Source organism: Camelus ferus, chromosome 36 (genome assembly GCF_009834535.1).
Source record: "Camelus ferus isolate YT-003-E chromosome 36, BCGSAC_Cfer_1.0, whole genome shotgun sequence".
NCBI classification, from domain to species: domain Eukaryota; kingdom Metazoa; phylum Chordata; class Mammalia; order Artiodactyla; family Camelidae; genus Camelus; species Camelus ferus.
This window is the reverse complement of record NC_045731.1, coordinates 11,514,939-11,534,724: the sequence shown is the minus strand read 5'-3', so window position 1 is coordinate 11,534,724 and position 19,786 is coordinate 11,514,939. Positions and strand designations below refer to the sequence as shown.

Below are 19,786 nucleotides of genomic sequence, written 5' to 3'. Positions count from 1 at the left end.
AGAATCGGGCCGCGTAACGAAGGTGTCCCCGTATCTTTCCCTGAAATTCTAGTTTACAACTGCGATTGGAAGAATGTCGGACAAAAACAGAAAATCTCATTATCTGGACAGACGCGCACTGGGCAGGGAAGGGGCCAGTCCTCCTCCAGTGAGAACGGGTCTGGTTAGTGAGCTAAGATAATCTGTTCCAGGTAAGGAAAGCATTCAGGTCAGAAAGGGAACGCTGTTTCAGACAGAGTTAAATGTGAATATAAAACGACATTTTAAATTTATAAAACAAATCTGACACAAAGGCACCAAGGAGCTGGAGGAGAGAGCCTTTTCTCTGGTCTGTGCACCACACAACACCCGGACAGAGGAGGGGACAGTCCAAGGGGGCTTTTTAAAGCCACGGATGGAGAAACAGCCTGGACTCCGCAAGGCCCACCTCATGCAGAGGTAACTGCTTTAACATCCCAGCCCATGACCCTCGCTCCCAGGCTCAGGGGACACCTGGCACCTGCAGCGAGCAGAGGCTGGGGGCTTATCTTCCTGGGAGGCAGCAGTGGCCACAGCAGGAATGGGGAGCCAGCCCTGTGACACACAGGTGCCGCCCACCTCACAGCGGCCGAGGAAAACCCCCACCATCGCAGGGCAGCCGGGACCAGGGTCCCAGACAGCTCTGCCAGTGTGATCGTCCCCCACGTGGCCTTGCCCCCCGCACCAGCACCAGCGGGACCTCCAACCCCACCTCCCAACCTCCTCCCACCAGGACCACTGCCCTCCGTTGAGGTAACAGCCCCTTCGGGGAGACGTTCCAGAGATGATGGCAGAACAGGAGAACTTGGAAACAAAGAGGAGGAATTCCCCAGGAGAGCTTCCTCAGGAAACAGCCCCTCAGCAGAGGGCCCAACCTCCCACCCACACCACACTCCGCCATCCCCCTCAAAGTCTTCTGTCACCTCCGTGGTGGCATGGGGATCCCCGTGGTGCCCCCCGAGATCTGGGCTGTTTCCAGGCTCACCCCAGTCAGGGTGGGTGGTGGTGGAGCCGTCTCTTCCTCAGACGAGGAGAGCCCGGGACACTGGGCGGTGGGCTTGGTCCCCACTTACCCACCCTAACGATTGGTTCTTTCAAGCCTGAGGACGTCAAGGGGGCAGAGGACACGTGAGCCACCAGGACCGGGGAGGGGCACCGACGGTTCCGCGGGGGCAGCGGCTTCGGGCAGGGGTTTGAGGGGCTGACAGCTCGAGGAGTAACTGGTAACTACTCGCCCCAGGGCTGCAGCAGGGCGGCCGCAGGCCCGTCTCCTGGGTGTTTAGGAGGCTTCCTGCCTCGCAAAAGTTATTCCCACAGGCTCCTTGTGTGACTTCTTTTTTCAAGTATTCTTAGTTTAAAAAAACAGTACTTCTGTAACACCATCTCTATCACAATCTCAATTTTTTGCAGAAACAGAACACATTTCATCCCCAAATTCATAGGGAATCTCAAGGGAGTCCGAACAGCCAAAACAATTTTGAAAAAGAACAAAGCTGGGGGGCTCACATTTCCTGATTTCAGAACATACCACACAGCTCACAGTGATCAAAACAGCGCGGTGCAGGCGCAGAGACAGAGACAGCAGGGAGAGAACAGAGCCCAGAACTGCAGCCTCTGTGTCCAACCGCAGGATCTCCGACAGGCAAGGCGCCGAACCACTCAGCAGAGGAAGGACGGTCTCCCTAACAAATGGTGCTGGGAAAACGGGGCATCCACGTGCTACCGGTCGGAGCTGGGCCCTTTCTTATACTTACACACACACACACATACACACAAGCCCAAAATGGACTAAGAACTGAAATGTGAGCCCTAAAATGGTAACACTCCGGGAAGCCAACGGGGAAACCCTGCATGACACTGAACTTGGCGCTGATTTCTTGGATCTGACAGAAGCAAAGGCAACAGAAGCAAAAGCGGGCACATGGGACCACATCAAACTTAACTTTTCTGCCAGTGCCAAAGGGCACACTCCACAGGGTAAAAAGGCGGCAGACGGCACAGGAGAAAACACCTGCAAACCACACGTCGCACCCGTGTATCCAGAACACACTCACAGCTCCTACAGATGAGCAGAAATGCATCAAGCAGCCCAGTTAAAACTGCCACTCCTCTCCCAGGAGGACGCGTGCTGCCTGTGACCGGAGCTCCAGGCCCTGTCCTCGCAAGGACCCGGGGCCAGTCGCTGACGGAGTCTCCTGCAAGGGGCGTCCCAGAGGAGAGCGGCGGAAACTTCGGAACAAGTGCGCATCATCGCCGAGACGGGCTGAGCGGGACGAGGAGACGTTAGCAACAGCGCCTGAGCGACCCTCCCAGCCCCACGCTGGCACCACAAACTGCACCAGAAACGAGCAGGACGGTCAAAAATCTAAGCTGGGGGCAGGGAGACGAGGAGCCGAGCAGAAAAGAAAGAACGGGATGCCCGTGCGTGCGGCCCTCCCATGACCCTGGCCCCGCTGAGGCCGGGCAGCGCGGGAGCCGCAGCAGGAGAGCCAGCAGCCTCGGCAAATGAGGCGGAAAGACCTCAGATCGGTGATGGAGGAGGGATGACTCGGGGACGTGAACCAGTGTCTTCCTTTTCCATGTAACTGGCAGAAGGCAGGCCAGTTATTTTTATGTTGGGAAGAGGGCGGGCAGAGGTGGCTGGGACACGCCTGCCCCCCCCAGGAACTCTCAAAACCCAGTGGTCGAACCTCAAACCAACTTCCTACAGGTGCTTAAGATGAGTCCACACACATGATGTATAAACACAGAAGGGAAAATGGTCAGGCCTGACCAGCGGGACATCGTCCACAGTGACTGCTCAGGATCCGTCAGGAAGTCAAGCGGTACCTCCTGCCAGAGGGGAATTCTGCGTAAAAGCAGACAGCGTGTTTACACCTTCCTGCTGATTTTTTGTCACGTCCGCAGTGGAGCCGGGGTCAAAGCACTTCCCCGGTCAGGAAGGAGGCGCCCCAGCCCCACCGGCCCGCCCGCCGGCCCGGGGCTCACCCTCGATGTACAGCGGCTCCACCACGTCGTGGTTGATGAGCTCAAAGTTCTCGTGGCCAATCCAGTGCTCCACGTTCCTCTTCCTGCCCGTAAAGAAGTTGTCCACCACGGTCACCTCGTGGCCGTCCATCATCAGCTTGTCCGCGAGGTGGGAGCCCACGAAGCCTGCGCCCCCGGTGATCTGCGTGAGGACAGAGCGTGAGACGCGCCCCGATGGCTGGGACAGTGCGGGGGCCACCGACCACGGGGACACACCCCCGTGCGGCCACCTCGGGGTGAAGGGGATGGGCAGGAGGCGGGCAGAGGTCCAGGGAGCGTCTTATCTGACTCCCGGGCAGGGAGTTGTGCCATCGGAAATGTCCAAGCAGCCTAAAAACCTAAACTATCGCTCAGGAAGGAACACAGGGAAGAAACAGCAGTTACAAGTTTCAACATGTGTTCTCTGCTGGAGAATTTTACTACAAAAAGGTCCTGGTTTTACAGCGGACGGGATGCTGAGCGCCATGTACGTGGTTCTAAAGCGACTCCTGCAAGTGTGAGGATCACTTTTCCAAAAGGTGATTCGCGACATGCATCGATCTGGCGAGCTACCAAAAGAAGTCTGTGACATTTAAATTAGACTCAAAAACCCGATTAAAAAAAAACACTAGTTATCTTTCAAATTGTCTACGAGAACAAGTTAATACGCAGTAGACACTGTCCGCAGACCAAAGCCCAAAAGAGTAAGGCCCACAGCTCATTCACACGGTGTCGCAGCCCCAGCCAGAGAAAGGCGGCAGCTCCGAGGGCCCACGAGGGGCAGGAGTTCAGCAATGACGTGCTTCTAAAACTTAAACCACAGCAAACGTGTAAAGGCAACTATGATTGAAGAAAAACATTTAACGAATAAAAAGACTTCATTCAAACTAAATAGTCTCAGTGGAAAGAACCAGGTAAAATGGATTTCATTTTTGGAGGGAGGGCAGGAAAGGAGTAAGCCCAGAAGACACACGTGCGACTACGTTCTCTGCCCTGTCCTGTCCTCTGCCTTCGCCTCCATCCACTCCCTCATCCACGGCATCCTCCTGTTCCAAACCGAAAGAATTAACAGTAGGAAAAGCACCCATTCTTTTTATCTAAGTAAAAAGCACATTAACCTCGAGGTCTATGGCTTTAAAACACTGAATCTGCCATGAAGCCCTCTGCTCACACACAATCTGACCTGTAACCCCCGGGCGTGAGCAGGTGAGGTCAGCGCTGCCGGGGTGGGGAAAGCAGATCTGGGGCCGGGGCGTGGCACCAGCCCGAGAGGAACCACCACCCACCACCAGCCAGAAACGTGTGCTCTGATGACCGCACGAATGCAGAGGCTCAGAACTGGCTCGGCTGTAAAGCCCGGGGCCCCAGTGCCCTCCGCTGGGTCCGCGCTCCACCAAGAGCACGGTCTTCTAGGTCCCCTGGGCGTGAGAGGTGAGAACGCACACCCGAGGGGGTGGGTGCTGGGCCAACAGCCCAGATCCCTGGGATGGCAGAGTCAGCCCAGGCTGCTAATTTCAACTTCTCCCCGCCACCCATCCCGTCCACCTGTCCGGTGCCTGTTTCATCGTCAGCACGCCTACTGTTTTTCTGTGCACCTCGACAACGATTTGAAAAAATACCTTTCTGGAAAGAGAAATGGATTTCCAGATCTGGGCTTCACACATGGGGTGAAATTTCATTTTATCTTACCTACCTTTTATTGTATTTTCCCACAGATTTTAAATCAGAAAAATGACACCTTTTTAAAAGAAATTTAACCCCTTTTAATGTAACTCTACACCCAGAGGCAAATGTTTCCTAAAATAAGACGTTCTGTCCACACTAACTTTATCTCTGCACCTAAAATAACTAGGGGACGGCGGGGACACCCAGCCGAAATGTAGAGCGTTAAATTACACACGAAGCTGCAACACTCCTCTAAGTCTTAGGAGAGACGCAGAATTGCTGGAAGCACCTTTGCCTTTTTAAAAAATAGACTAAAACTTTTTTTCTTGAATCATTGCTTTCTATCTAAAATACTTAAGATTTCTGTCACAAAGCTGGGTGGTTATACAATGTGTCTCCTACTCAGTTTCATCCCTTGATGCAAGCATTTCGAACAGAACCACAATGGTTAAGTCATCGCCAGGCCCAGGCCAACCCCTCAGTGACCGGAGAGACACCCAGAGGACGGCGGGGCGAGGGGATGCGGGGCGAGGGGATGCGGGGCGAGGGGATGCAGGCCTCGTGCACGAATGGATCAGGCCTTGCCTGGCTGTGCTCAGGTCTGCAGTCCCCGCCCTCACCCCAGGCGCTGCTTCCTTGTGCAGGCGAACAGGCAGCTGACCTGCTGGGGTCTGGCTCAGGCCACTGTGCAGACCTGTGCTGCCCAGCCAATCAGGGGGAAAAAAAAGGATGTCTTTTGGAAAAAACTTTCTCTTTGTGCTAAGTCTTCAACAATTCCTGAAAAGGCTTTAAGTTTTAGCAACAACAAGCCAGCCTTGGGCACCAGATGACTCTGAAATGTGGCTTAACCTTTGAGACAAAGGATGCGTGAAAACGCTGAGCCCACGCGTCATGGGTACGTGTGACGGGGACTAAGCGCAGCAGGAAGACCATCCCACGTGGGTTCAAGCACAGTACCTCCATTAAAAAGTTTTTTTTTAAAAAAAACCACGCTAGGTGGCGAGTGCCTCAAGGAGACAGTAAATTCGTGGCTGCGTAGGGGCAGAGGGGCTGGGGGACAGCAGAGTGACTGCTCCTGGGTTCAGGGTCTCCTTCGGAGGGTGATGAACTGTTCTGGAATCCAGATGTGCTGCCGTTGCAGGACTCGGTGGCACTGAGCCGTACGCTTTGTAAGGGTGACTTTTATGGGTTGTGAATTATACCTCTACTTAAAAAGCAAATTTCTTGACATTACAAACATGAATTAGATGTGCAAACTTACCAAAATTCTTTTGCGGTCCTTTTCTGATAAAAACTTGACTGGCGGGTATTTCTGGGTAAAGCTGTGCAAGAAAGAGATTAGAGGAGAGAGAATCAAACACCTCCCAGGCTGTTCATTTAAAGACGTGGACAGGGAATTAAAGAAACAGCATGTAATCAAAAAATGGAGAAACGGGGGTGTGGTTTGGAAGAGACAAATGCAGAGCGTTCACGACCCAGGCTTCTAGGGCAGCCCTGTCCCCGCTGACCCCTCCGTGTACACTAATCCTGACCTCCCCAAGTGTCCTCATTTCCTGGGGGCCCCTCTGCCCCCAAGTGAGGAGCACGTGCCTCCGGTGACATCCTCACGCTGCCAGGGTCAGGATGGCTGCTGGACCCTTCTCACCACACAGAGTCGGGAGAAAGAAAAGTAGACAGAGGGGCTCTGGGAACTGCCACCACCAAGCCCACACCTAACGTTCTGCCTGAAACAACACTGGGGGCCCAGCTCTCCCGACGGGCTCGCCGACCCGAGGGACAGACCATGTCGGCCAGAGTCCCGGGCAAGGCACCGAGTTCACAGGTCCTCACGGCTGGACAAGAAAGAGCTACTGGTAAACTCTGTATGATTACAGTCACATGTGTGCATCTCCTTCTGAGTCAAAAAGCACAAAGGACATCACAGAAGCCTCAAAGGGAAACACGTAATTCTCCTATTTCAGGAGCTCTTCTGTGTAAAGCCGGGGCGTAAGCAGAGCTCTCCAGCTGAGTCACCTTCTTTTCATTAAGAAGTTAGTATTATTCTGTACAGAAAGTGATCCTCAGTGGGCAGATTTGTTTTTCCTTTTTGGGGGCAACGTAAAACTTGTGGGGGTTAATTTCTTACCGTTGACAATTTATTTTTTTTTAAAGCTTCAATTAAAGTTCCTCAAATCACACCAGTCTTATCAAAGGCAGAATTTCTAGTTCCCTTCCAGTGAAATGTCACAGGCATTATCATTTCAGGACCAAATCGTGGCAAGAAAGATTTAAAGCACAAATAACAGCCTTATCTTGCTGATGGAATCAGTTAAAAACCATCACCAACCCTGACTGCAGTAAGGGTTAAAACTCAGTTTGCTGACTGCATACAACACTCAACTGTGGCCAAGAAGAAAGTGAATGAACACTTTTTGTTTGATGAATTTTCTCCATCCTCATTTCTCTTTGATCAGTTACTGAAAACACCAAAATCAAAGGAAAAATTGTTCTCCATTTCTTCCTTTTTATTCTGGACTTGAGAGAAAGCTCTGACAATGACGCATACATCCAAACACATCCCAAGGGGGAAAAACAGATACAAGCTTTAACGAATGAAAATATTCATTTTTCTTTTTTAAACCTCAAGACCCCACTGTCACTCCAACACCCAGCGTTTCCCTCACACACTCGAGGGAAAGGCTTGGCCCCGCCTTTGCAGGAACTGAGGCGCCCACGTGGTTTGGGGAAGGAAGGTTTCAACACACTTGGAATCCTCTTCTCACTCACTGTCCACACCACATGGGGATTTCATTCAGGGAGGTTTGGGGCGGGGGACAGATAACTGATGTGGACATTGGTCTGAATCGTCAGTTTGTTGGATTTGAACTGACAGAGGGCATCAGAAGAAGGACCTTCACGACCTAAACAAGCAATTCTCCAAGGAAGAAATACAAATGATCAATGGGCACATGAAAAAATGCTCCATATCACTAATTATCAGAGAAATGCAAATCAAAACTACAATGAGGTATCACCTCACACCAGTCAGAATGGCCGTCATTCAAAAGTCCACAAATGACAAATGCTGGAGAGGCTGTGGAGAAAAGGGAACCCTCCACCCTCCTGCACTGCTGGTGGGAATGCAGTTTGGTGCAGCCACTGTGGAAAACAGTATGGAGATTCCTCAAAAGACTAGGAATACACTTACCATATGACCCAGGAATCCCACTCCTGGGCTTATATCCAGAAGGAACCCTACTTCAGGATGACACCTGCACCCCAATGTTCACAGCAGCACTATTTACAATAGCCAAGACATGGAAACAGCCTAAATGTCCAGCAACAGATGACTGGATAAAGAAGAGGTGGTATATTTATACAATGGAATACTATTCAGCCATAAAAACTGACAACATAATGCCATTTACAGCAACATGGATTCTCCTGGAGAATGTCATTCTAAGTGAAGTAAGCCAGAAAGAGAAAGAAAAATATCATATGAGATCGCTCATATGTGGAATCTAAAATAAATAAATAAATAAATAAATAAATAAATAAATAAATAAATAAATATAAGACAGAAACAGAGTCAGACATAGAATACAAACTTGTGGTGCCAAGGGGGTGGGGGTGGGAAGGGACAGACTGGGATTTCAAAATGTAGAATAGATAAACAAGATTATACTGTGTAGCACAGGGAAATATATACGAGATCTTATGATCGCTCACAGCGGAAAAAAAATGTGACAATGAATGTTCATGTATAACTGAAAAATTGTGCTCTACACTGGAATTTGACACAATGTTGTAAACTGACTATAACTCAATAAAAAAATGTAAAAAAAAAAAGAAGGACTTTCACAAAGCATCTGGGGTTGGGCTTCAGGGAGATTCCCCCCAAAATTAATTAACTTAAATATTTTGGGGGGAGAAAATCCACAGCTTTCATCAGAAAAAGTTTTTAATGACAAAAGGAAAAAAAAGGGTTTAAAAACACTGCATCCACATTTTAGAGTGAAAGCTGACTTTCTCGTGGAAAAGTTCCTGTCTTGAAAGTGCTTCTATCTTTGGAATGAGACTCGCTCAGTTGAGATGAACTTATATGAGATACTGACCTTCTAAGGCCCGTTAGATAGAAGCCTTTTCTTAGACACAAAACAAAGAGTGCACATACCTTTTTTCCAAGTCTCTGATCTTCTCTCTGAGCGGTTCAACAATCTGAAACGAAAGTAACCAGAATCCGTTTTAAGGCAGAAACGCTGCCCTCCGCCACTCTCACCCGACTCTGATGTGCAGACATGACACAGCAGGGACGTCGGTTCCCCTGCAGGGCACGTCCAGTGTGACATTAAGTCAGACTGCGGGAACCCAATTCTGGAGTCCAGGTGATAAACTGCGTGTTGGAACCTCTTTTCCAGAGACGCCCAAGGGCTTCCCCACGACTGGTGTTTGGCTTCAAATCAGAGTGAGCAACCCTCCACCCCTCTCCCTGCCCACCTTACAACAGCTTATCTGTCCCTACATTTGACCAAAACACAAGCAGTTATTTTAAAACAGAAGGTGTGAAATGGACAAGGCACTGGCTTTCTGTGAGGCAGGCACGGCCCCCTCAGCCATGCACCTGCTGGCCCTTCGTGTTCTGGGTCCTAGCATCCGAGATGGGCCAATCTTCCCCTCGGCACCTGCTCAGGTGAGTGGGGGCGGGGCCCGCCTCCAACCCTGATACAGGTACTCGCTTCCTTTCTCTAAGAAATCCTGGAAAGGCTCGCCTGAAAGGTCAAATAAAAGTTTAAATCCAGTTTGCCTTTAAGGCAGAATTTGTTTCAATACATCACACCTTTATAAACGGATAAATGCTGGCCCCGAGGTGTGTCCACAGCCTAACAAACAGAACATCTCCTCCTGAACAAGGGAACGACTTAGGGAGAGCTGGGGTCTTCGTCGCAGGTTAGTGGCCACAATAGAGCTGCCAGCCCGAGCAGGGGAAGGGAAGTGGGCAGACATGAGACACGGCAGAAGCAAAATGCGGGAGAGAGGCTGACCTCTTCAATCTTGCTCTCAATCCTGAGTTCCCCGTTCTCCTGGATGGACCTGGTGAGCAGAAAACCACAAAACTGAGATTCGCCAAAAGGCTCCGCGGCTTCCAGGTTTGTTTCTGGACAAATGACCACAACACAGACCACAGGCTGCAGCCCCTCCCTCTCCTCCTGGAAAGGCCGCCCCAGGCCCCCAGCCCCTCCAGGAGGGGAGGCCAGCGGACAAGACTCCTGGGGGAGGGGGCCAGCCCCCCACCCCATCTCTCAGGCTCACCACCACCTTCTGGGGTGTTTCTGTTAAACTAAGAGGATCCCACCTTCACGTGATGCCCAACGTAGGGTTTTAAATTAGAGGCAAGAAGTGTGTCTATGGAGGACACGTTTCTTTGCTGGGCTTCCCTGGGATTTAATGCAAAATGGAGTTTTTCCAAGTGAAAAGACAGCGCTCCTTTAATGGGACTGAGTGGCCCTCCCAGCCACACACAGAAGCCTCTGTCCAGACACACAGCAGCCCCGGTGGAAGGAGTCAGGTCAACACGGCCCGCCCGGCTGCAAACCTTGCTGGCCCTGGAGAGCCTGGGGTGGGGGTGGGGGGTGCAGGGCCACCCTCCCGGGCCTCCTGCGGCCGCACTGCCCACAACCTGCCCGGCACCGCCCTGGCTGCTGCTCTTCTACTCCTCCTCCCACACACACAAAGTGGAGGGAATTCTTCAAATGCAAAACTGTGTGCACAGCATCAAATCTGTTTTCACAGTGACTGCCTATTACTTCTGGCTGATTTTTTTTTTAAAGAATCCCAGCACAAGGATTTTACTAGTGACCCTGATGCTCTGTTCAGCAGCACAAATGAGGCTCCTTCAGGCCTGAAGCTCCCCAGGCCGCCCCACCCCTGAGACAGATGGGTGGTCTCCACACCCACTGATCTGCTCCCCTGGAGGGGGCTGGGGCCCAGGGCAAGGGCAGACAGCTTCCCCAGGACGGTCCCTTCTCGAAAGGCCTTGGAAAAGCCTCCCCGAGTGCACATTTCAGTAGCCTGAAAGCTGGGGTCCACCCGCCTCCGCCTACCGGGGAGGGCAGGGCTGAGGTGGGCGGCTCAGGGGGCCTCCACTCTCCACACCCGGGCTGGACTCGGGTCAACATCAAAACCAGCTGCGCGCCTCGAGAACAACCACGGGAGAGAAGACCCAGCCCAGATGCGTGAACAGCAAAAAGACCCAGCTTCACTTTCACACATTCCTCAGTTAGTCCCGAGACATCAATGGTGTGTATGCAGCAACTGAAATGTGTCAGTAAAAACAACTCAAGTTACTATTATAAAAGTTATTAAAAAATGATTACCTCATATTAACCAAGTTGCCCCAAACAGCTGTAAGGGAAAGAGAAAGGAAAAGTCAACATTTACATTCACGACACTCAAGGACTCCAACTAGTACAATATTAATATTTAACCAACATCTTACAGTTCACTGAGAAAACGGTAGCTTAGGAAGACAACAAAATACACACTTTTAACATAAAAAGTCCTACTAAAAATAAGCGAAACGACCCTATAAATCCCCTAATTTGGGGATAATCTTTTGGGGTTTGGAGTGCAACTGTGCACGTGTTTTTGTTTGTTTTTTTTTTTAACTGAAGTCTAGTCAGTTTATAATATCGTGTCAATTTCTGGTGCACGGCATCATGTCTCAGTCATACATGAACACACATACAGTCATTTTCATATTCTTTTTCATTATAGCTTACTGCAAGATATTGAATATAGTTCCCTGTGCCATACAGTATGAACTTTCTGCTTATTTATTTTGTATATTGCAGTTAGTATCTGCACATCCTGAACTCCTGATTTCAGCCACAGAAGATGGAAATCCTGCCCTCTGTAGTAACATGGGGGGACCCTCAGGACATTACATCTGGTAAAATAAGTCACAGAAAGACAAAATCATACAATTTCACAGTAACAACCACCCTAGCCCACAGATACAGAGACCAGATTAGTGGCTGCCAGAGGCGGGGGGTGGGGGAAAGAAACGGGGGAAAGAAATGGGGGAATGGGGTTAATGTAAGTACTGGGGATGCTGGACGTTGTCTGTGGGTGGTGACTCCAGTTAACAACACTGCATTGTATGCAACATTGTAAATCAACTATACTTCAGTTTTGAAAGTGGGGGAAAAATAACACTGCATCGTATACTTGAGGAAAATTGCTAAGAGAGTAAATCTTGAAATCTCATCACACACAATAAAAAATACGACTGCGAAGCTACGTTGTAACGTGGTAATGCAGGCAGGACAGTTCCAGAGGGGAAAACAGATCTGCAGTGTGACTTCTGCTACTAAAACATACATAGGAAAAAAAAAAAAGCCGTCTGAAGATGCCAAACACCGAGTTCACACGGGGACGTAACTGTGTTCCTTGTATTTATGTGCCTACTTTGCTTTTGAAAAAGGAGGGGAAAGATTTTTAAATGCCTGCTAAGGTGCGCGCCCCATTCGAGGTCTCTTCCCAGACAACTCGTGAGCATCCGTCTGGCTGGTCCTCACCCGGATGCCAGCGTCCACAAACCAGGAGCTGCCAAACCCCGTGGACAACCGTCCTCACCGTGTATCTCAAATGAATAACACGCTGTCTCACTCTCTGGCTTCAGGACCTGCTCTTTGTCAAACCACACCAGGAAGCCTTGGTCTTCCTGTGCTGTGGAACCGGCCCAGAGGATGACCCACTCCTGAAGGCGCCTTCTGAGTGCCGAGAGCCCTCTGGCAATCTTCTCAAGTCTTGCCATCTTAGCAGTTCACCCAGGGTTTTCCTTCTTCACCTTTTCTTGAACCCGTTTACGGCGTCTGTTTGGAGACACTTCTCCGTCCCTCTGTGCTCACTTAGACCATCTGAGAGCAGGTGAGGCTGCCTTTCCCCCGGGAGGTGCAGACACCCGGCCTCCTACGTCCCGCCCACCCCAGCACTGGTCTGGCTTTAGCACCTCTCCCTCGGGGAGCACGTGCTGCCTGGGCGCCACCCCCCTTTGCAGACGGATAACAGCAGTGCACTGACCGACAATGCCCAAATCTGCTCCACTGTCCCTCCAGCACCTGGACCCTCCCTCCCAGCTGCTCTTCCCCACTACCCCCACAGCTTCATAACCCCTGCCCCTCTCCTCACCAACCAGATCCTTGAGCCCCGCCTTGCATCCCCACAGGACTCTGCACCCCCAAACCACTCCAGCTCTGTCTGCGGATACTGGCACAGCCTCCCGCGGGGTTTGTCTCCCTCCCTGGCTCCCATGCACCTGCCCCAGGAGGAGGCCCTCCTGACCTGGCCGTGCTCCTGGGCAGAGCCCTTCTCGTCCCTCCAGCCTCATCTTTCCCCACCATCCCCACTGCCTCCCCCACCACAACACCGAACCCCACTCTAAATCACCCCTGGGCAAAAACTCGGGGTGACCAAAAAGGGCTTCTTCTGAACAACAGAAGACGCGTCTATAGCCCAAGGGTCTTAGGAGTTCCATGCCCAGGATGGGACCAAGACCAAACAGACATGTGCTCCCTATTATCCAAGGCGTGAGGAAACAGTTACAATTTACTCCACAAAGGACAGTAACATCCCCAATGTGTTGAAAGCATTTATAATACCAGGGGGATTATAATACCACCAAACACACAGCAGAAAAACGGGCAAACTCTGAGCTGTTCTCAGCAGTGGATGCAGTAACGGTCCTTTAACACTGCCACTGAGAGATGTGCACAGTGAAGTAGGAGAGACCCTTTCTGGCCAGTGAGTTGTCACATGCTCTGTCAGGGAGGACACGGTGTCCTGGGGCATCGCAGGTGGGACCACTCACTGTGGCACGAGACACCACAGAGTGTGGAGACACACACACGGCAGTGACACGCAGCTGTGAGGCCAGGCACAAGTGAGTCCAGACACTGATTTGAGAACATTCCAGGAAATGCCACGCAGTGAAGGAAAAAAGCAAACCGGCCGCTGTGGTCCGCTGCCTTCTGGGTCACAGGGAGGAGCAGGGACGCGCGCACACGCAGACCCCAGTCCACGCCCGCAGAAGGAGACCGAAGACAGAGACAGCAACTGAGGACAACGTGACTAGGAAGAGTCGCAGCTCTGCGTTCAGCCTGACTTCTGAACCAGCAAACAGCTTACCCCTGGCAACAATGACAAAGGAAAAAGCAAACCCTAAAATGGAACATCAAACAGAAAACAAATAAACTCACTTGTATCCATATCCGGCAGAGAAAAAAGTGTTTCACGGAGCTTTGGAACACAGTTTCTGTGCCCTGCAGCGAGGTGACAGTCCAAGGACAAAAAGAACTACAAAGAAATTCTGAACTTTCTTAAGTTTGCTGTTGGTAGTGGAATTTTTTTTCCTTTTTTTTTCTTTTCCAGTGGAAGTACTGGGGATTGAGCCCAGCACCTCGTGCATGCTAAGCATTTGCTCTATCACTGAGTGGCACTGATGCAGTGATTCTGACACTGTCTTGTCTGGGAGGACAGAGCAAAGGAGTTTTCACTGCTGTCAGAACCCAGCCTTTCACTATGGGAAGAAGGAAAGAGCCTGGCGGAAAGGGGGCAGGTAGGGAAGAAGCCGGGTGTGATTTAAACGGGGGGTGTTAGCGTCAACTCGTGATTGGTAAAAACGTGTCCCTGTCCTGGCTCTGTCCACCGCAAGGGCTGGAGGCAATGACACCCCCACCAGTGCTCGGACCCTGATTTCCAGTCCACATTCTCCATGGACAGGAGCCAGGACTCGCTGGAGAGACGGCTGAGTCCAGGTTTGGGGTAATGGAAAAACTAGATGGGCATGAAGGAAGTGCTCAAAGGCTCAAAGAACCCACGAGTCCGCAGTGACTTAAATAAAAAGGGCGTAAACTAATGGTGACCCCCCCAATATGTCCACATGCCAATTCCGAGAACCTGGGGATATGACCTGACCTGGAAGAAGGGTCGTAGCAGATGTAATTAAAGATCCTGAGACTGAAAGGTCATCCTAGATCACACAGCGGGGCCCTCAATCCCATGACAAGTGTCCTTACAAGGGAAGGGGGAGATGAGACAAACAGGAGAGGAAGGGCCACGTGACCACCACAGGGCCGTGAAGCATCCCAGAGCCCGAGGATGCCTTCAGAGGGAGCGGGCCAGCCAAGACCTCGACTTCTGACTGTGGCCTTGAGAACTGTGAGAAAATACGTGTCCCTTGTTTTAAACCCGCCCAGTTTGTAGCAGTTTGTGACAGCAGCTGCAGGAAGTGAACAGAGAGAGAGAGGAGACAGAGCGAGGCCAAGATCACCAATTAATAGGCAGAAAGGAGTTATAGAATTAGGAGATGACCGTTCTGTGATTTCAAAGTAAAAACTGATCTAGGCGAGGACTGCCGATGGATGCTGAGTGCGTGGCCTGCAGAACCAGACCTCGCTGGGCCTCTGAGAGTCCCTGTGTCCAGGGAAAACAGAGATGCCCGGTCCCATCTCTGCAGAGGGTGGAACGGGGGTCTGGGGCTGGGGAGCCCCTCATCAGCTGGGACGACCCTCACGGCACTGTGTCCTCGCCCGGGGCCCCCAGGACGCCTGGGAGAGCTGGCAACACAGCTGGGAGGGTGCTGACCACTCGGCCCACAAGGAAGGCGGCTGAGGGCCAGGGGGCAGCTAGGGTCCCCCCACCCAGTCCTCCACCCAGACAGAGCAGCCGGCCCAGGGTCCTGGGCCAGCCTCGCAGGAGAAAGGAAGCCACCGGGGGAAAGAGACTCTTCAGAGCAAGGAGACTGAGCAAATGAAACATTGTGAGAAGACGCTGCAACCAACAAAGACCACTTGTCTTAGTTTCTTAATTTAGAGGGAAAAAAGAAAAAGAACCCTCAAATGAAAACTGATAGCAAAAACAAATGTTTCACATCACTAGAAGAGTTAGCTTATGAAGATGACGAAATTGAAAAAGTAGAGTGAAAGTCTAAAATGACAGAGAGGGGAAATTAAAAGCGCTAGACGCGGCAAGTCCACACCCGCGGGATAACGGCAACTCCACACCTGAGAGATAACACTCCAGAAGCGGAGAAAACAGAGGGGAGGGAGCAGACAAAGGATGGCTCAGGGTATTCCCAGAGCTGCAGTGAGGGTCCTCGATGGCGGGGCTGCACGTCCCTGGGTGGGTGGACGGGCGGGGCGGGCACTGGGCTGCGGCCACACCAGCCCAACCTCGGGCACCAAGGGCAGAAGAGGGGCCTGGGATCCCGGGAGAAACCAAGTGCCCAGAGAAAGGCTTAGGAAGGATGGAGCCACACATGAGTGGTTCTGAGGGAGACTTCTCTAGAATTCTGCTCCATCCGTCTGTCAATTACCTGTGAAGACAGAGAAGACATTTGCAGCTAATGCCTCAAAACTCACCTCCCGTGACACCCAGGGGAAATAAATGAGAGGAAGTCAGGGGACTGGAGATCTCCAGGCCGAAGGGTTTGGGGAGCCACAGTCAGCAGCATGAAGTCCGAAGGCTCTGGGCACACCCTTCCTTCCTCAGGGAGGCGGGGATGCTGATGCTCTTGGGGGAGACGGACACGGGAGACAAAGATTTGAATCCAACAAGGAATCATGCATGGAAAGCGGAGAAATGAGCTCCAAGAAAAACACCAGGTAACACACAGCGTGGCTCCCTGTAACACTGAGTCAACCGCAAGAACAGTAAATGTCGATCTCGAAATTACACATCCACATGGGGGCAGGCCGGTGAGCATGGGTGGGAGGAAAGGAAGCAGAACAAATAATCATCTTCTAAAGCAGAAGGTCGCTAGTAGTCTCCACAAATGAAAAATCAGGAAGCACGTGATTCTGCATCACAAAGACAAATACCGAAATCACCAGCTCAGAGAAGTGAAGTGCTGGCCCCTGGGTCGGGGAAACAGTGCCCGGGGGACACCAACACATCCTGCAAAGGCGACTGTGCATGTCACAGACACTACAGGTAGCTCAAGCTGGTCTCCACCTGGCAGGCTGGCATGATTTTCAGACGGTCAGACCTCCAAGGCGTCCAAGGAGCTACAGCTCTGATCTAAGTGCTCCAGGGACTGAAATCCCTGCTACCGAGAAGACAACACACGCACGAAAAAGCGCCCCAGTGCAGGGCAAGGCAGCCTGTGCCTGGAGCCCTGGGTCAGACGTGTGTCAGCAAGCAGGAGGCCAGGCCCGCACAGGCACACGAGATGGAGAAAGACGTGAGAAATGGAGCGGACCGGGGAGAGCACTCCCAGGAGGGGGCTGTGTGTCTTCTGGGAGCTCAGATGGCTTCCACAAATGGCCAGGTAAGACTATGAACAAGGAGAGCGGAGACCTGACATCACAGGCATCGCTGCTCGCTTCTACCTTCGTGTCCTTGGACCCCGCCCATCAGGAGCCACCTTCTCTGCCAAGTGCCTAAAATCTACCACCCTGCTCACTGCTATGGTCACCCGAGTCTCCGACCCTCCCAGTTCAGTTCCCCCACTTCCTGAGCTGGTACAAGGCCCCTCCCAGGCCTGCCTGCTCTGCCAGTCTGCCAGGCAGCCTCATCACTACCCCGTTTTCACACCCAACCACTGCAACTTGTCGGCACTCCTAGAACACTTCCTGCTCTTGCAGCCCCAGGACTGCTGCACGTGCTGTTCCTTTAGAACACATCCCTCCTATGTCCCCGACTAACTCCCATACATCTGTCCTTTCTCCACCCAAGACTCCCTTCCCGGGGAAACGTGCGTCCCAGAGCGTGCCTGTCACAAGCCCTCCTGCTCTCCTTTCCTTCCTTTGTACCTGTGTGCAATTTAACCTTTGTCTGGGTGCTTATCTAAGTCACAGCCACCTCACCTCCTAAGCTTGTCATTCTAAAAGTGGGGCTCCAGACCACACCAACAGCATCTGAGGTGAAGCTATTAGACACTCAAACGGTCAGGCCACACCCAGACCTACAGAATCAGAAACTTGAGGTGGGAGGTAGCGACCTGTGTTCTGAAAACCCTCCAGGTGATTCGGACAAACACGCCAGTTTGAAAACCACCGCCCAGGTGTTCTGCTCCCAGGGGCTCCCGGGACTAACCACAGGACTAAGGACAGCAGTAAGGGCTTGACAGACAGCGGTGAGGACTCAGTAAGATTTCCTGGTCTACAGAACGGTGGAGAACTCTCCATTGCTCCCTAGACCCCTACTTTTAGAAACGCCCAAATCAACACTGGGCCTGCCCCAGACCCAAGTTCTCACCCTGGCCTCCAGGCCTTTCTGCATTCAAATCCTGGTCTCTAAAGCTTATTATCATCTATGTGACCGTCCGTAAATCTGCCTGATTTCTCTTGGCCTTAATTTACTCACCTCTAGAATGGGAACAGTCAAAGTACCTAGTTCCTAGGATTGTTGAGACAATTAATGAGACAAGGAAACGGACTCACGCACACGTGGGGAAGCGCACAGCATATTCAGGTCTTGTTATCACAGTCCTAACAACAGTTATACAGCTTCGAAGTGATCTTTTCCCTGAAGTCTGTCTTCCGGGCTCAAGACAGGCTCACACTTCAGACTGGCTCTTCCTCCCTTGCAAACTACTCCCACGTAACACGCATCACGGCCTGAAGCCTTGCCTAGCAACCAGGGGCCGCTGGAGCTTCCCGGGCTCCACCTCCTAGGACAGCTAGGCTGCACCCGACAGGCCGGCTCTCAGTCTAGGTGTCTTCCTAGAGCTCAGCCCAAGTCACTTTCCCGAGGCGCCCTCACCTCAGCAATCAGATCTTGGGAACTCAACCGGTGAGCGGGTGTTTGGTTTCAGCGTGTATCAGTCTCGTGACTAGGAGTCAAACGGAGCTCACACTTGGTCCAATTTTGGTACTTGGTGAAGTATTAATAGTAGCAAGGAAAATACATTCCCACCGAATAGATTTTTTTTTTTTTTAAGGAATAGCTTCTGCCTCTAAGAAGACACAGGGTCCACCACATGCCTGCCAAGTGCCCCTCCTGCCCGTCGCCCCGTAGCTGCCGTGAGTGATGACACGAGAAGCGCACCAGCCTAACGGGCCTGGGATCCCCCGAGCTGCGCCTCCGCGCTGGGCCGACCCGCGTCCCTGGACACCTGGGCTCCTGGACCCCCAGGAGTCCGGATACCTGGGTGCGGGGACCCCGGGGCGTCCGGACATCTGGGCTCCTGGATCCCAGGGAGTCTGGACAACTGGGCGCGGGGACCCTCGGGGGTCCGGACACCTGGGCTCCTGGATCCCTGGGCGCGGGGACCCCCGGGCGTCCGGACACCTGGGCGCGGCCGCGGGACGGCGGGGTCCGGGGACACCGGGCTCCCCAGCAGTTAAACGCTGAGTAATTTCCCCGGGAGGCAGGCAGCCAGAGCGGGGGCGCCGCCGGGCGACAGCATTCCTGTCCCCCTCGAGCCGCCGGCGGCGCGGCACCACCAGGAACGCGGCGGGGGCGGCGGGGCCCGAGGGCCGAGGGTCCGCGCCCGCTGTCCGGCCGGCCGCGGCGCGCGAGGAACGGGCAGGCCGGGAGCAGGCCGCCGGCGGGAATGAATGGCCCCGCGCGCACTCACAGGCCACGTAGGCGAGCAGCGCGACGCCCAGCAGCAGCTTCATCCTCCTGCGGCTGACGGCGGACGCGAGGCGCAGCAGCGCCTGGCTCAGCATCCCGGGCCGCGCGCTGCGGCCGCTGGGCTCCGTGCGCGGCGGCGGCGGCGGGGGCGGCCCCGAGGCCCCGCCCCGCGCCCGCTTCCTGCCGGCGGGGCCCGCGCGCATGCGCCGCGCCCGCTCCGCCCCGCCCCGCAGGCGCAGTGGCGCGGCCCGGCCGGGGGCGCGGGCGGCAGGTGCGCATGCGCATGCGCCGGCCGGGAGCCGGTCCCGGGCGGAGGGAGGGAGGGAGCGGGGTGCGCCCCTGCGGGGCTGAGCGTGCGGCGGGGCTTGTCCGGGACCTGAACAGGCTGGACTCTAGACGCCGGGCGTTTTCCCCGCTTCTGCAATCGGCTGAGACGTCTTTCTTTTAAAATAAGGAGTTATTATTATCCTAAGATAGCAATGCTGGTGGTGTAAGATGAGGACAGGCCAGGAAGGGAGGCGTGGACCGCGCCGCCCTA

General features: G+C 53.0%; 1 protein-coding gene across 2 annotated transcripts in view; it reads right to left on the bottom strand.

Annotated features, from left to right (window-relative positions):
- The window catches only part of UXS1 (UDP-glucuronate decarboxylase 1), a 32,263-nt gene extending 12,814 nt beyond the window's left edge, over positions 1–19,449 (bottom strand). Inside the window, exons 1-6 of one of the 2 annotated variants that reach the window (XM_032474353.1) lie at positions 19,250–19,449; positions 11,043–11,070; positions 9,711–9,759; positions 8,843–8,886; positions 5,951–6,011; positions 3,007–3,187 (exon numbers count right to left, since the gene is read on the bottom strand). In XM_032474353.1, coding sequence (XP_032330244.1) covers positions 3,007–3,187; positions 5,951–6,011; positions 8,843–8,886; positions 9,711–9,759; positions 11,043–11,070; positions 19,250–19,343 — 457 coding nt within the window. In that variant the 5' untranslated portion in view covers positions 19,344–19,449. The remainder of the gene's footprint in view (positions 1–3,006; positions 3,188–5,950; positions 6,012–8,842; positions 8,887–9,710; positions 9,760–11,042; positions 11,071–19,249) is intronic. The other variant, XM_032474352.1, reaches the window with a different exon arrangement.
- Positions 19,450–19,786: the final 337 nt, after the last annotated feature.